The sequence below is a fragment of the Apteryx mantelli genome, chromosome 33 (assembly GCF_036417845.1).
Source record: "Apteryx mantelli isolate bAptMan1 chromosome 33, bAptMan1.hap1, whole genome shotgun sequence".
Taxonomy (NCBI): Eukaryota; Metazoa; Chordata; class Aves; order Apterygiformes; family Apterygidae; genus Apteryx; species Apteryx mantelli.
In genome coordinates, this window is record NC_090010.1 from 3,487,885 (window position 1) to 3,502,312 (window position 14,428).

Genomic DNA, 14,428 nt, shown 5'->3' on the forward strand with positions numbered 1-14,428 from the left:
TCTCTGAGTACACACAGCAGCATTTCACTGGAATAAATCGCTCTATTTGTAATTTATAATCATTCTCAAATAAAAATTCCTGCTTCCAAGACTCTAGGGCCTCAGAGGACAGAGGTGTTTACCTACAACGCTGGGACCCCTTCTCTTTGTAAGGTACTCACGCAAGAATTCACCTCAGTTTTAGATGGTGTCCAAAAAAGAAAAAAAAAGTGACAATTACACTAGAAATTCAATCATGTATTTTATCTTTCCTCAAGCCACATTTAGAGAAGTCGGTTTCAGATGTCCACTACCTATAGGAACATGCTAACACCCAAGAGTTTCTCTCGGGTTTGCATGTGTACTCGCAACGCTTCCCCCCAGCGCCAGCGCAGCCAGACTTCTCACAGACCGCTGAATCCCAGAGGGGAGGACACAAAGGTTATGCAGTGCCGAAACCTTAATACTTGTTTTTTAAGCAAATACCTGTTAAGTTATAGCAGGCCAAAATAAGACTGTTGATATCTCTTATGCTCGATACAGGCCTCAATCATTTGTGTTTGAAGAACTAACTTTTTCGACCTGAAACAGATCAGAAATTGGCCGATGGGCTACTGAGCCCAAACGGTTCCTATCCCCCACAAAACACAGCAGGCCAAATATTCCGATGCAAGTCAGTTAGCTTTATTATCTTGTGTCAGAAAGGAACACAACACACCGTACAACAGTAAGCGCAGCACAAAAAGCCTAACTGATTTTTTTTTTTTTTTTTTTTTTAAATCGACACAATCGGTTTTCAGAAGCTCCTTCCACCAAACAATGGAACAGTTAATACACGGGGCTACGGATCGTGTGCACGTGGGGAAGGGAGAGCAGCGAGAGCAGCCTTCTTGGTTTTCCCAACACAGGTCTGAAAAAGTCTAATATCAATGCCTGCACTGAAATCCCTGTTTACATAAAGCAGCTTCTTTTTCTGCCCTAGACTACTCCTTTCATGTTACTGGATAAAGGATCATAAAACCGTACAATACAAAAGAACCATTTTAGGACTGAAAGACCAGTAAGTTTCTTAGCATTACTCTTTTCCCCTCACCCCAGTATTTCCTCAGTTTAGTTATTTTGAGCAAGAATGAACTGAACATTTAACTTCAGAGATAATTAGCTGTCTATATTCTGTTTAAATCCACACATTTATTGTTCTTTCACCAAATGCATTATGCAGAGCACGACTGAGCATTAGCTATTCTCAAACATGTACCTCTTACAAGCTAATTGTGTATCATTTTGCAGCACAAAGGAGTAAAACTAAGTATTTCACATGACAAAACATTCCTGTATCTATTGTGAGGATGTTACAAAACCCCACACGGTGTGTTTACGTGTACTTACACGGTATAAAACAACAGACCACCATTTTTTGTTTTCTTCACAAGGGGGCCACAGCTTCCTTATCACACTCTGTTTTCTATACTCAATTTCAAAATAAACAGGTACTGGGAATTTCCGATAAGATGTCTAGTGCTTTACGTGCATCAATGCGATCTGAAATCCTGATGCAAAGATCTCACTTTGTCTTCTAGTCACCCCTCCATGCATCCAAGGCTTGAAAATGCAATTAAGAACAAATTTTATATGTTTTAAGTCTCAGATCTTCCATTATTAAAAACAAAAATAAAAGAATGCAGTACCTATACACCCTCTTCATATTGCAAGTCACCTTTAAAGCTCCTTTGTCCTGCATCCAACAAGAATCTTCTGCTGAGGGGTTGCAGCACAATAGCTCAGCAAAATCATAAAATATTTACATGTCCCTCAAAAAAACCCCTACAATTAAAAAAAAAAAAACCTTATGCATTAGACAATGCTCCTTAGAAAAGGAGTTTAGCCTGGCAAACCTTTAACTACAATAACTTTAGCAGATATTGCTACGGTCATAAATCTGTGATATATAGCAGAACAGCTGCTGGAGTTATATGCAACTTTCACGCAGCTTGCGCCTGAAAGTTAAGGCTAGCTGCATACGCTTTTGCAGGCATTTAACACACAAACAAGCTACATTATTTAATAGAGTATTACAGTAAGAAACATAAATACTTAAATCCCATGTACTGCATATTAGTCCATAGAGTAACACAGTCCAACAGTGGAAAAGCTGAGCTGAGAAGTCATGAGGAAGAATGAGTGATATGGATCTAAATGGCATTTCGGTGTCTTCAGGCAGGACCCTACTGGAGTTGGCCTGCACTCCCGAACTACCACAAGGTTTAACACGCTGGCAGTTTCTGTGAAAAGGGACTATGGCAAAGATAACCAGGATGCTGTAAGCAAACATTCTGACGCGTTACCAGAAGAGGGGAAGGGTTTTCAGTTACTCATGGCTCAAAGACTATTTAAAAAATAAATAAATCAAAAATAAAAAAAGAAGGAAGGTGAAGCTGTGGTGCTGTCAAAACACACATCTTCCCCTCCACCTTTCAAATGATTTTAGAAGGCAGCATCAATATTGAAAGCATGCATTTCTGGAGAGATGCTGCTTTTACTCGGTCATGCCTGAATCTGAATACAGACAGTGACATGCTTTCCTACGCTCCGTCTTCCTAAGGCAGGCTATTAAGAAGTTCAGTGCTTGCTACGACCACGAAGAGTTTAAGAACCCTCACGCGAAATACAGATATCGGCTTCCCTTTCTGCTGTACTAGACCTTGTCCAGACTAAATAGTTAGCCCAAAATTTCACGAATACAGGCCTGTATTTCAGCCAGATTGCATACTGGGATGCCCCCAGCTCGTGTAAGCAAATCCTTCTCAGAAAGCATTAGGATCCAGAGTCAAACACTATGACAAAATATTCAACATCATCTGCCTTTAACTTTCTAGGCAAAGGCTGAAGCAAAAGGTTTCAAGATCTGTAATACCATAGGACCCTTCTCAAATGAAAGATTTTGCAGCTGCCATATCTCTTCAATTTATGGCCTGCAGTAGGAAATGCAGTGCAAAGTTAATGAAAAATGGTCATTATAAAGAGCTCAAAATCAAACTACCCTTTGGAAAATCACTGAAGCAGATCCCACAGGTAGTCAGCATAGAAATTTCTACCCATTGTTCCAAGTTTGCCCCCCATCAATTAACAATGGCTCCCAAAAGCAGCAATGAAAGCTTTTGTTACAGCTTCTGTGTAACAAACTTCTCTAATGGCCCGATGATGGCAAGCTGCTTTGCAAGAGAATTGATCCGAATTGAGAGCCCTTGAAGGTGGCATGCCAGCAGGCATTCATTCCTCTGAGGCTACAGGATCACTATACATATACATGAAGGACCATTACACCTGCGGACAGGGCAGGAAGCGTCCTCAAACAAACAAACAAACAAACAAACCACCTTACATCCTTCACAGGATTTTCACCCCTCTCTAAACCGAACACAAAATCCTATTCTTCACCTTTCTTCCTATGGAACCACAATTTAGGTCTTGCCTATCCGGTGCAGGAGACTTGCAACTTCTCTGCCACAGCTCCCTCTGTGAATACATTAGTGCCTCTTTAAGTTCACTCAGGAAGCAGATAATCAAACACAAAACAAAAGCAGCACTGATGAGCACCCACATGGGGAAAGAGTGGGAACCAGATACTGGAATTCACCTTCTAACTTACTGCTCGGTTGCTTTCCCGGGGAGAAAAGTCCTGAGAGAATAAGGAAAACAAAGTCATGCTTTTAGGTGTGCTAAAGTTTAAGGCCACATCACTATGGAGGTATCGGAAGAAACCATTTGCCTCTTTGCAGCTCGGCTTGCCTTTCACCACCCTCATACTCCTGCTGCCTCATTCTCGTTAGCTTATTACTTGCGTTACGTTAACACCCAAAGGCCCCAGCACAACCAAACGCATTATTCCTGCCCCCGAGATGTACAGGCTGGGTGAGTACGGGGGAAAAGGAGCGGTAACGCACAGGCAGAGATGAGGTAAAGACGGGGGGAAGCAATAGGCATGCGTTGCCATGTACAAATCTGCGGTATAAATAATGTATTAATAATCCTGAGCGTCCTCCCCCCCTCAGTTACGCCAGTGGCCGTTCCCTGCCCCTCGCTGCTCACTCCCACGGCTCAGACTCATCGCTGGCTGCTTCCCCCCTGCATGACAGCCGCCCCCTGCCCCACAGCCAGCCGCCACCCCAGCCCCACAGCCCCTGCACCCCATCAAACCCCACCGCTCCCCCCGGAGACCCCTTCTGCAGCCTCCCCAGGGCCCCACTGCCGTGACCCGCTCCCCCCAAGCCCGCCACGCTGTGGGCCCTCTCCCCAGGCAGCCTGCATTGCCCCCAGCCCCCCATCGCCCCGGGGGGGGGGGCACTCCTGCTCCCCAGGCCCCTCATCCAGCCCCCCTCACCCCCATCACTGACACCCTTCCCCTCCAACCACCCCCCCACCCTAAAGCACTCCCCTGGCTACCTCAAAAGACCACTTTTTCCCCCCCCATAGAGCCCCCCCTATTCCTATAGGGCCCCCCCTATTCCTATAGGGCACCCCCCGACTGTCGTCGTCCCCCCCAGAGCACTCCCCTGGCTGCCCCTCCAGCACCTCTCCAGCCCCACAGCCCACAGCGCACCCCCCGGCTGTCCCCCCCCCCCAGACTATCCCCCCTGGCTGCCCCCCCCTCCCCAGCACCTCTCCGGCCCTCCCCGCCCCACAGCTACACCCCTGGCTGCCCCCCCCCCCTCCCCAGCACCCCTCCGGCCCTCCCCGCCCCACAGCCCACGCTGGGGCCGCCCCCTCCCCCACATGTCTCCCCCTCGCCCCCCTCCCCCACAGCCCGCCCCTCCCCCACCGTCCACCCCCCCCCCTCCCTTCCCTCCGCCCCCTCCCTCACAGCCCGCCCCGGCCTGGCCCGGCCCCGCCGCCCCCCTCCTCAAGGCGCCCCCGGACTCACCGGCCGTGGCGGTGGGGGCGGCCCGCTCGCCCCTGCCCGCCGCCGCCGCCGGCCGAGCCCCCCCCCTCACCTCAGGCCGCCGCGATGCACCGGGGAGGGGGGCGGGGGCCTCGGCCCGGCAGGAGCCCTCAGGCGGAGCCAGCCAATCGGGCCGCAGCGGCCGCCCGGCAGCCAATGGCGGCGCGGGGCAGCAGCACCCCCGCCCGCCCTCCTCCAGGACACCGCGTGGGGCTGCCAATGAGAATGCGGGGAAGGCTCAGTTCGGCCCGCCCCTCTTCGCCTCCAGCCAGTCAGAAGCGAGGCGGGGGCCGGGCCGAGGGGTTCTGGCCAATGAGAGGGCAGAGCGGTGCCCCCGGCCGCGCGGGGACGCGAGGAGGGAGGCGGGACGCCAGCCAGTGGCGGAGCGGCCGAGCCAATGCGGGTGCGAGAGCCCCGCCTTCCCCCTGTGCGCGAGAGGGGGCGCGGCCAAACCCTGCCCTGGGCCAATCGGATCAGGCACTGCCGAGGCCCCGCCTCCCTGCCCCCGCGAGGGGCGGGTCGGAGTGGGGCGGGGCAGCGGGAGCCGAACGTGGACGGAAACTGCCGAGAGCCACCGCCCCGCGGCGGAAACTGCCGAGCGCCTCCCGGAAAGAGCCGAAGATGGGCGCGGGGGGGAGCGCTGAGCTCGGAAGGTCACGGGTTCGCGGCCCCGTTCCGCCTTAAACGCCTCTCGATCCGGTCCTGCCTGGAACCCACATCTCCTCGGCAGCGGGCACCGGCACGGCGAGTTGGGCCCTCTCTGATGGGGACCCAGGTGTCCTGGCAATGGGCAACAGCGCTGCCATCCAGGCTGTGCAATGGCTGGCAGTTGCTCCCGTGCAATGGTTTGCATGCATCCCCGTGCAATGGTTTGCGGGTGCCTCATGCAGTGGTTTGCATATATTCACGTGCAGTGTTTTTCACAAGCCCCTATGCAACGGTTTGCAGAGCACCCCATGCAATGGTTCGCACAAACCTTTGTGCGATGGTTTGCACAAGCCCCCGTCCATAGGTTTGCACAGACTCTGGCGCAATGGCTTGCACAAGGCGCTGTGCGTGGGTCCGCAGGGCACCCTGTGCAAGCTTCGCTCTGGTGCACGTTCCCCGCCTGGCCCATCCAGCCGCAGAAACGCGTCGCATCGAGCACGAGAAACAAAGCAGCCGTGAGGAGGAAACCTCGTGTTAAAATCCTCCCCGTGGCCTTTGCTGCCCCCGGGAGCCTCACGCTGCCGCTGGGGCCTTCCTGGGGCCCGCGAGCACCTCGTAGGCCTCCTGCAGCTCGATGAAGCGCCTCTCGGCCTCCTCGGCCCGGTGCCGGTTGTGGTCCGGGTGCCAAACCTTCACCAGCTCCCGGTAGCTCCGGTGCACGTCCTCGGCGGAGGAGCCGGCGGCGAGGCCCAGCACCTGCGCAGGGGGGTGAGAGGGATGCATGGAGCAGCCGTGGTGTCAGGAAACCGCTGGGGGGGACAGGGGGTGGACCAGCCCCCCGGGGGACCCCCCGCCGTTTGCAATCCCCTCTTTGCACCCCCCTGTTTGCAATCCCCTCTTTGCACCCCCCCATTTGCACCCCCCAGCTCCTGGCGTGCAGGACGGGCACCGGGGTGGTGCACGGGGCTGCACATCCGCCCCCGGCGTGGGACCCCGAAACGGGCTGGGGGGGCACCGGTTGCACCCCGTGCTGCCCCCCCCGGGGCACAGTGGTGGAGCTGAACCCCTCTACCCCCCCCCAGGGGACCCAGGCCCCCCCGTGCACCCACCTGGTACGCCCGCTGCTGCCGGCCGCCAGGCGCGAAGGCGTCGAGCGGCTCCGGGGAGCGGCCGGCGCCGAAGCCCAGGGTTTCGGCGAGGAGCCTCCCGGCGCGCTGGGGCAGCCGCAGGACGGCGGCGGCGGCGGCTCCGGCCCGGCCGAGCGCGGCGTAGGCGACGGGGCCGGCCAGCGCCAGGTACGCCAGCGCCAGGCGGCAGAGCCGGGCCGGCAGCCCCGGCCGGGGCGTCCCGCGGGGCTTGTAGCGCCGGTGGCGCTGGGCGGCGGCGGCGGCGGCCAGGCTGACGGGCAACGCCGCCGGCGGGCGCCCGCCGAAGAGGAGGGCGGCGAGGAAGGCGGCCGCCAGCACCGGCCGGGCGTCCGCCGTCTGGTCCCCCACCGACGCCGCCAGCTGCACCCCCAGCGCCGCGGCCAGCGGCAGCGCCGGCGGCCAGGGCAGCGCCAGCCCCGCCAGCGCCCCGAAATACGTCCCCGCCGCCGCCTGCCCCGCGAAGCGCAGGGGGCTGCGCGCCGGGGCCGCCCCCCCCCGCCGGCCCCCCCCGGCCCCGTTGGCCGCCGCCACCCAGCGCGGCAGGTGCCACAGGTCGCAGAGCCAGCCGGCCCCGAAGCCGCCCAGCGTCACCAGCCACAGCAGCGCCTGGCTGTCCCGGCCCAGGTAGATGTGGTGCAGCCCCAGCGGCCCCCCCAGGGCCCACAGCCCGTAGGCCACCAGCAGCCGCTTGGCCATCGCCGACGGGGACGCGGATGCAGTGGCGGTGGTGGTGGCGGGGCCCCCCCCGGCCCGGCCAGCAGCCTGCGGGAACCAAGGGGGCGGCTCAGGGGACCCCCCCAGCGCACCGCAGCCCCCGGGACGGATCCTGCCGGGGCCGGTGCATGCCCACCCATAGCCCAGCATGCCCACCCGGGGCTAGTGCATGCCCACCTGGACCCCTACATGCCCACCCAGGGCCGGTGCATGCCCACCCATAGCCCTACGTGCCCACCCGGGGCCAGTGCATGCCCACCCATAGCCCAGTGTGCCCATCCGAGGCCAGTGCATGCCCACCTGGGGCCCTGCGTGCCCACCCAGGGTCCCAAGTGCCCACCCAGGGCCGATGCAAGCCCACCCTGGGGCTGGTGCATGCCCACCCGGGACCCCACTTGCACACCCAGGGCTGACGTATGCCCTCCCATAGCCCAACATGCCCACCCAGGGCCGGTGCATGCCCAAACATAACCTGGCATGCCCACCCAGGGCCCCACTTGCACACCTGAGACCAATGCATGCCTGCCCCATAGCCCAATGTGCCCACCCGGGGCCGGTGCATGCCCACCCGGACCCCCACATGCCCACCCAGGGGCCCCACATGCCCACCCAGGGCTGGTGCATGCCCATCTGCACCCCCCCCCACCCCGTGCCCGATGCATGCCCACAGCCCTCCCCAAACCACGGGCCCTGCCACCCCCCCCCCCGTGACCTACCTTCCCGGGGGGCCCCGCGGAGCTCAGCCCAGCCGCGACGTCGCTCCCTCCCCAAACCAGACTTTGCCCCGTGCCGGACTCGCGGCGCCCGGGCAAAGTGCATGGGATCGCGGCGGCCGGGAGCGACGGGGGCCACCCGGGGCGGGGGCAGCCCCGGCGCCGCGTTTCCTCGCGGGGGAGCAGCTGGCACCCCGATGCTCCGGCACGCGCCGGTGCCCGTTCCCGGGGGTGCGGGCGGCCCCCGCGGCGCAGCGCCTGTTTGCAGAGGCCCGGCTGCGCGGCGCCGTGTTTGCAGGGATTAGCAGGGAGCAGGCCTCCAATTTGGTCTCATCCATTATTAACGGCCCCGGCCGGCGGCCGCGCGGCGCTGTTGACTCAGCCCGGCTCACGCCGGCGAATGGGGGGCTGCAAAGCCCCTGCGGGGTCCCTACCCCCCCCCCCCGCCGCCGGCGCTGCTGCTGCTGCAGGGGGGCAAAGTGCCCTCCACCCGGGCTGCCCTTCTGCCCCGCGGCTTGCAAAAGGAGGGCAGGGGGGAACTGCAGCCCTGGGGGCTCTGGGAGAGACCCCCGCCCTGTCCCCCCCATGCACGAGGGTCCCCACCCCACTTCTCCAACGCACGGCGGGTCCCCACCACGTTCCCCCATGCACGAGGACTCCCAACCCCACGTCCCCAATGCACGAGGGGTCCCGTCCCCCCCATGCACAAGGTGTCCCCACTCTGTGCCCCCCATGCACAAGGGGTCCCGTCCCCCCTCCATGCACGAGGGGTCCGACAGCTCCCAGCCCCAATTGCAGCTCCCAGCCTGGCTCTGCTTAGCCGGGGGGGGGGGGGGGGCAGGATGCAATGGGGCAAATTCATCTTGGCTTTGGGATGCAGCCAGGACCCCCGGGGATGGGAGACCCCCGGGGACAGTGGGGCCGGGGGTGCTGGCAGCGATGGGGGGACGGACAGACGGACGGTGCTGTCTGCTCCCCTGCGGCCCGGCTGTCCGTCAGGGCGGGCGGCGGGCGGCTGACAGCGCCGGGGCGGGCGGCCCCCCGCCCGTGCTGCCCACCCGCGCCTGGCTGCCTCCCTGACAGCCGCCGCCGCTCCCGGCGGGCCCCGGCCCCACGCTTGGCTGCCAGCGAGCGCGGCGCCCTGGGGGGCCGGCGGCCCCCTCCTTGCCCCCTGCGGCGCGTAGGGTCGATGAGCCGGCGGGAGGGCGGGGGTCTCGCAGGCCCCATCGATCCCCGCGAGCAGCTGGATTTAAGAAATGTCAAATTCGCCTTTGCCGTGCTGGGCTGAGCCCCCGGCAGTGGGGGGGGGGCGGTGGGCGCGGGAGCCCTGCCCGGCCGCGAGCCAGATGCCTGGGTCCCCCCCCTCGGGGGGCTCGGGGCGCCCCGGGGCTCGGGGACCTCCCCGGCCCCCCGCAAGCACCTGTTTGAGGGTGTAATTGGAGCCATTGATCAGCCCTGGCCACCAGCGTTTAAGGCATCGATTTTCGGAGCCTTCCTGCTAATTGAAGCATTTGTCATTGCCTCGTTGCACGGGGCCGTCCTGGTCCCACGTGGGGCTGCGGCGGGGGGCCCTGGACGCCGGTGTCCCCCCTTGCCTGCACAGGGCCTCGCGGCAGAGCCCCCGGTCCCCAGTCCCGCCGCTGGGAACATGCACACGCAGGTTGCAACGCACACACGTGTCGCAACGCACATGGCTGCAGCCCCGCCAGCAGGTCCCTGTGCACGGGGACGCCGCACACGCATGTACGCTGCACACGCGTGCACGCCACGCCGCCAGCCCACACACGCGCCGAGGCCGTGCACGGCTGCACCGCGCACACACACCTTAGCATGCACGGCTGCACCGCTCGCGCACACACACACACACACATGCGCGAGCGCCAGGGCTTGAAAAAAACCCTAAAGGGTTGGTTAAAGGAATCCGGTGCCTGATCCTGAATGTCACGTTGCCTTGTCAGTTTGCTGGTAATTAATGCAAACTCTGGGGCCGGAGTCCCTCCGGACTCGTACATCACTGCCAGCGCCGGGCTGCAGAGCAGCCCCTTTACCCAAGTGCTGTTATTAGGGGAATTTTATATGTATTAGCTGTTGATGCACATTAATACATTAAAAATGTCAGTGGTGGAGGCCAGCTAATTGTCTGATTTAAATGTCTATTTGTCAGCGCGCGGCTCAGGTAGGCATGAGGCGAATGTGCAATGAGCCCCGGCCCGCCGCGGCGCCGGAGCCGGGCTCAGTGGCGCGGGGTGCTGGTGGGGCGGCCAGCATTGGGCCCCCCGGGCGCGCAGGGCACCGGGGACCCCGCGCCCCGGCCACCCGCCCCGCTCCCCGCCTAATTGCCTCCAGGCCAGGATGGATTTCTCCGCCCGACATCCTCTGAATCCTTAATAAATGCCGCTTGTCCAGAGAATTAATTCGGGCCGGCCTGCAGCCATCCATCTCGTCACGCGCTGGCATGCCGTGATGGACGGCCCCGCTGCCGCTCCCACCGCCGGGGCCCGGGAAACGGCTCAGCCGGGAGGGGCCGTAAATCCCTGCCGGGAAGCCCCGGCTGCCCCCGGCCCCTGGCCCGGCCCCGAGCCCCTGGGGCTCTTGCTGCGGCCGGTCGCTCGCCGGCTGTGACAGCCCGTCACCGCGGCTGCGACAGCCCTGTCTGCCCCGGAGGCTGAGACCTGACAACTCATTACAGCAGTGCCCCGGGAGTGCAACAGCCCTCAGAGTGGGGGCTCTCCCAGCCCTGTGCCCCCCCCGCCGCGCTGGCAGCTGCCCATCACGGCAAAGGCCTTCACCATTGCATTATAGCAAGGAGCAAGGGGAAGCCTCTGCGGTGGGGACGGGGAGGGGGACGTGGCACCGCGCTGGGCACTGGCCTCAGCCCGGCCCTGCATCCGGCCCCGGCCCCACGAGGGGATGCCCAGGCGCGCCGGGACCTCGGCACCAACCCCGGGGTGATGATGGAAAACTCACGGCAGGGTTGAATCGCCCCGAGGGCTGCGGGGCGCAAAGCCGGGCGCCGAGGTCCGCGTGCCCCAGGGCTGCAACCGCCTCCGGGCTGCAACGGCCCCGGGGGCAGCAGCGGGGGCCCTGGCGCTCCCCAACCTGCCTGGTGCCGGGAGGAGGCTGCAGGGGGGGTGGCCGGCTCCAGACCCCCCCCCCCCGGTCCAGGCCGGCCCTGCTAGTAACCCCCAGCCGCTTCGTCCCCGGTTAGCAGCCGGTGCCGGCGAGCCGGGCGGGCAGGAGGGGATGCGCAGGGGAGCAGCGGGGGCTGCGAGCGCCGGGGACAGGGACGGGACCTGCACCGGGGGGAGCAGGAGCAGGAGCCGGCGGCTTTTCCCACCCCATAAGACTCGTCGGGCCGAGCCCCGAGGCGCTTCCCGGGGCACCGGGCGCCCTGGGCTCGGGGCCCGCAGCTGCCTCGGGGGACGGGCGAGCGGCGGCGGCGCGGGCTCCATCCAGCCGTGACGCTAACAGCTCCCAGCGCCGGGCTCTGTTATGCTAACAAATCTATTACCGGCGCCTCCGTTCCGGCCACGCTCCGTAATCCCGACAATCAAGTCAATTTTCGTTCCAATAAAGCCGGGCCGGCCCCGCCGGCCGCGCGGAGTCCCGGCGCTCCCGGGGGAGCGTCGCCCCCCCGCATCGCCGGCCCCCCGCGGCCCCATTAAACCGCTTCCCCCCCCTCGGCCGCTGTTTTATTGTCGCCGTTCAAGGACAATTTTCATCCAATTTAGGCCCGGCCTGGCGGCCCGGCTTTATTGCAAACATGCCCTGGATGGAGCGCGCAGCGCCCGGGCGCCTCCAGCCCATCTATATTCATTTGCGCCAGGCTCCCCCCGGCCGCTGACACGCCGATTTGTCTGCGGGCCCCGGCGCCGCGCCGTAATTGGGAGCGAAGCGCTTCGCCGCGGCCCCCGGGCACCGGGCGCGACGCCGGGCACGAGCCCGCGGGGCGCGACGGCTGCTCGCAGGCGGCGGGAGCCCCTGCACCCGCAGCGCCCCCCAAACGCCCCCAAACGCCCCTCCAGCAGCCCTGCCGCGGGGCCGGAGCCGGGCGCAGCGTGGCGGCAGCGCTGCGGCTTTGTGCATTTATGCATGCTCGGCCCCCCCCAGCCCCGCTCCAGCCCCGCCGGCAGCCGCCGGCCGTCGCCTTCGCCCCCCCCCCCCGAGCGTCCTGCTCGGGGATCCCGCATGGGGGGGGGGGGGGGAAACTGAGGCACGGCTCGCCAGGGTCGCCCCGCACCGCGGCCGCAGGCTCCGCAACGCCGCGGGAGCGGCCCCGGGAGCGGAGGGCAGGATGCGGCCCAGCCCCCCCCCCACTTCGCCCCCCCCCCGGCTCCTCGCTGCCTGTCTCGCCGGGGCTGACCTTTCTCTCCTCCGCCGCCTCTATTTTTACCATCCGTGTTTGCTCTCCTCTCCCTCCCCTTGCGCGCTCCGCCTCTCCCCCGGCCCCGGCGGGGGCTGCGGGGGGGCCCCCCCGGGACACAGCGCCCGTGGAGCCGCGCCGGGACTCCTGGGCCCCCCCCCCGGCCGCGCCCGGACGTCGCGTCCCCGAGGGGGCGGGGGCGCCCGGTAATTAGCGCTCGGGGCTTCCCCGCGCCCGCCTCGCTAATTAACTCCCTGCTGCTGCTCATTAGGCTCCGCGGCTCGCGGGCGCGGGGCTCCCGGTGGCACCGGGAGCCGCCGCCCGCCCCGTCGCTGTCGCTGTCCCCGGGGCCACCCGGCCCGGCCATCGATCCAGCCCGACCCCGGCCCCGAGCGGGGGAGATGCTCCAGCCGCTGTAATTTGTTGCACAAACATTGCCTTTTTTTTTCTTTTTTTCCAGAATTGCATTGATCCTCCTGCATAAAGGGCCCATAAATCCATCTAATATCCCGGCTGATTGATTATCGCCCTTTCAAAGGGAGCTGGCCAGGCCTGCAAATTTAAGAACTATATGGATAAATTACACATACAATCGCAAAGGGGAGAGCATCTCCCTCACCCCCCACCCTGACACGCGAACATGCGTGTGCACATGCACACACATGGCATGTGCACACACACACACACACACACACCCCCCACACCCCACACCCCACACCTGGAGGCGCAGAGGCTGCCACAGAGCCGCAGCCACGCCGCAAGGGCACGCGTGGGTCCCTGCACACCGACACGTGTGTGCAAAGCCGCCGCGTGTGCAAAGTGCTCCCGCCCCAGGGACACCCGTGCGCGGGGCACCCCCGCTCGCCTCGTCCCCGGGACCCCCTGGAAGGGGGGTGCGGAGGGAACCGAAACGTGCCCGGCAGGCAGGGCAGAGCCGGGGACGCCCCCAGAGCCGGGGGCTCTTTGCCGGTTTTTCCTCTTCCCTTTTTTTTTGTTCTAATTGCTGGGAACATGCAGATGAGAGGCGCCTTGGAGGGCGGCTCGGGAAGCGGCACCTCTCCCAGGAGCGCAGAGGGCAAGACTCCGCTTTGCATAAAGGAGCAAATTCAGTCAAGATTTGAAAAGAGCAGCCATAAATCAGATCCCAAAGCACAAATGTCCCCGCTCCTCTGCCAAGATGAATGTGGAAGCAGGAGCGGCGGCAGCTGGGGGCCGGGAGCCGGGGAGCGGCAGAGCCGGAGGCAGTTCCCCCCCCCCCCCCGAGCTGTGGGGCCCGAAGCCGCCGAGCCGCGGGCCGCTGCCGGCATGCAGCGACAGCCGGTGCCACGCGGGTGTGCGACACGCTCGTGTGCCCCAGCTCGGCGGTGCACGGCTGCAGTGTGCGTCGCAGCCTGCCCGGCACGCGCCGGCTCCGAGCTTCCCGGAGCAAACGGGGCTGCGGACACTGGCCGCCCTGGCCCCCACGGGGCGCTGCGTTATACCCCGGGCCGCCCTGGCGCTCGGCCCCGCGCCGCTGCCCCATTGCACGGAGCATGACGGGCCCACGGCATTCCCCCCATGCCGCTGGGTGCGCAGGGCCCCGTGGCTGTCATGCACCCACGGCCCGGTGCATGCTCACACAACGTGCACCTGGCGGGCACACATGCGCGTCACTGCACCCCGTGCACCGCCTGTGACACACCCCTGCACCCCGCACACTGCCTGCACACGTCGCCCTGCAACACCCCCTGTACGCCCAGAACCCGGCACGCACACACATGTTCATGCCACCTGTACCCAGCACACCCCCCTGCACACATGCACACACACCCGTGCACCCTGCACACCGCCTGCAACACACACTCGCATCTCCTGCACCTATACACACACACCCCCTGCACCTTCCCTGCAACACACACACACAGCCCTGCACCCAGAAAGTGCA

The 14,428-nt window shown here is 63.3% G+C and overlaps 1 protein-coding gene and 1 long non-coding RNA gene across 2 annotated transcripts; both read right to left on the reverse strand.

Moving 5' to 3' along the window:
• Positions 1 to 651: 651 nt before the first annotated feature.
• On the reverse strand, positions 652 to 5,108 carry LOC136994829 (uncharacterized). The gene is made up of 3 exons (XR_010886680.1): positions 4,901 to 5,108; positions 1,697 to 1,803; positions 652 to 1,581 (listed from the first exon to the last, which is right to left on the reverse strand). It is a non-coding gene; the product is annotated as an uncharacterized lncRNA (long non-coding RNA).
• A 973-nt stretch (positions 5,109 to 6,081) lies between these two features.
• DNAJC22 (DnaJ heat shock protein family (Hsp40) member C22) lies at positions 6,082 to 8,261 on the reverse strand. Its single transcript, XM_067313994.1, has 3 exons — positions 8,145 to 8,261; positions 6,676 to 7,476; positions 6,082 to 6,322 (listed from the first exon to the last, which is right to left on the reverse strand). The coding sequence occupies exons 2-3, from the start codon at positions 7,408 to 7,410 to the stop codon at positions 6,140 to 6,142; spliced, it is 918 nt and encodes a 305-aa protein (XP_067170095.1). The 5' UTR covers positions 7,411 to 7,476; positions 8,145 to 8,261; the 3' UTR covers positions 6,082 to 6,139.
• Between the last annotated feature and the right edge of the window lie 6,167 nt (positions 8,262 to 14,428).

What these genes read in the sequence shown, in the direction of transcription:
- DNAJC22 (XM_067313994.1), bottom strand. Translation starts at nt 7,410, where the DNA reads ATGGCCAAGCGGCTGCTGGTGGCCTACGGGCTGTGGGCCCTGGGGGGG. An exon ending in GGCAGCAGCGGGCGTACCAG is followed by an intron (nt 6,323 to 6,675) that starts GTGGGTGCACGG and finishes CCCCCTGCGCAG; the next exon opens with GTGCTGGGCCTCGCCGCCGG.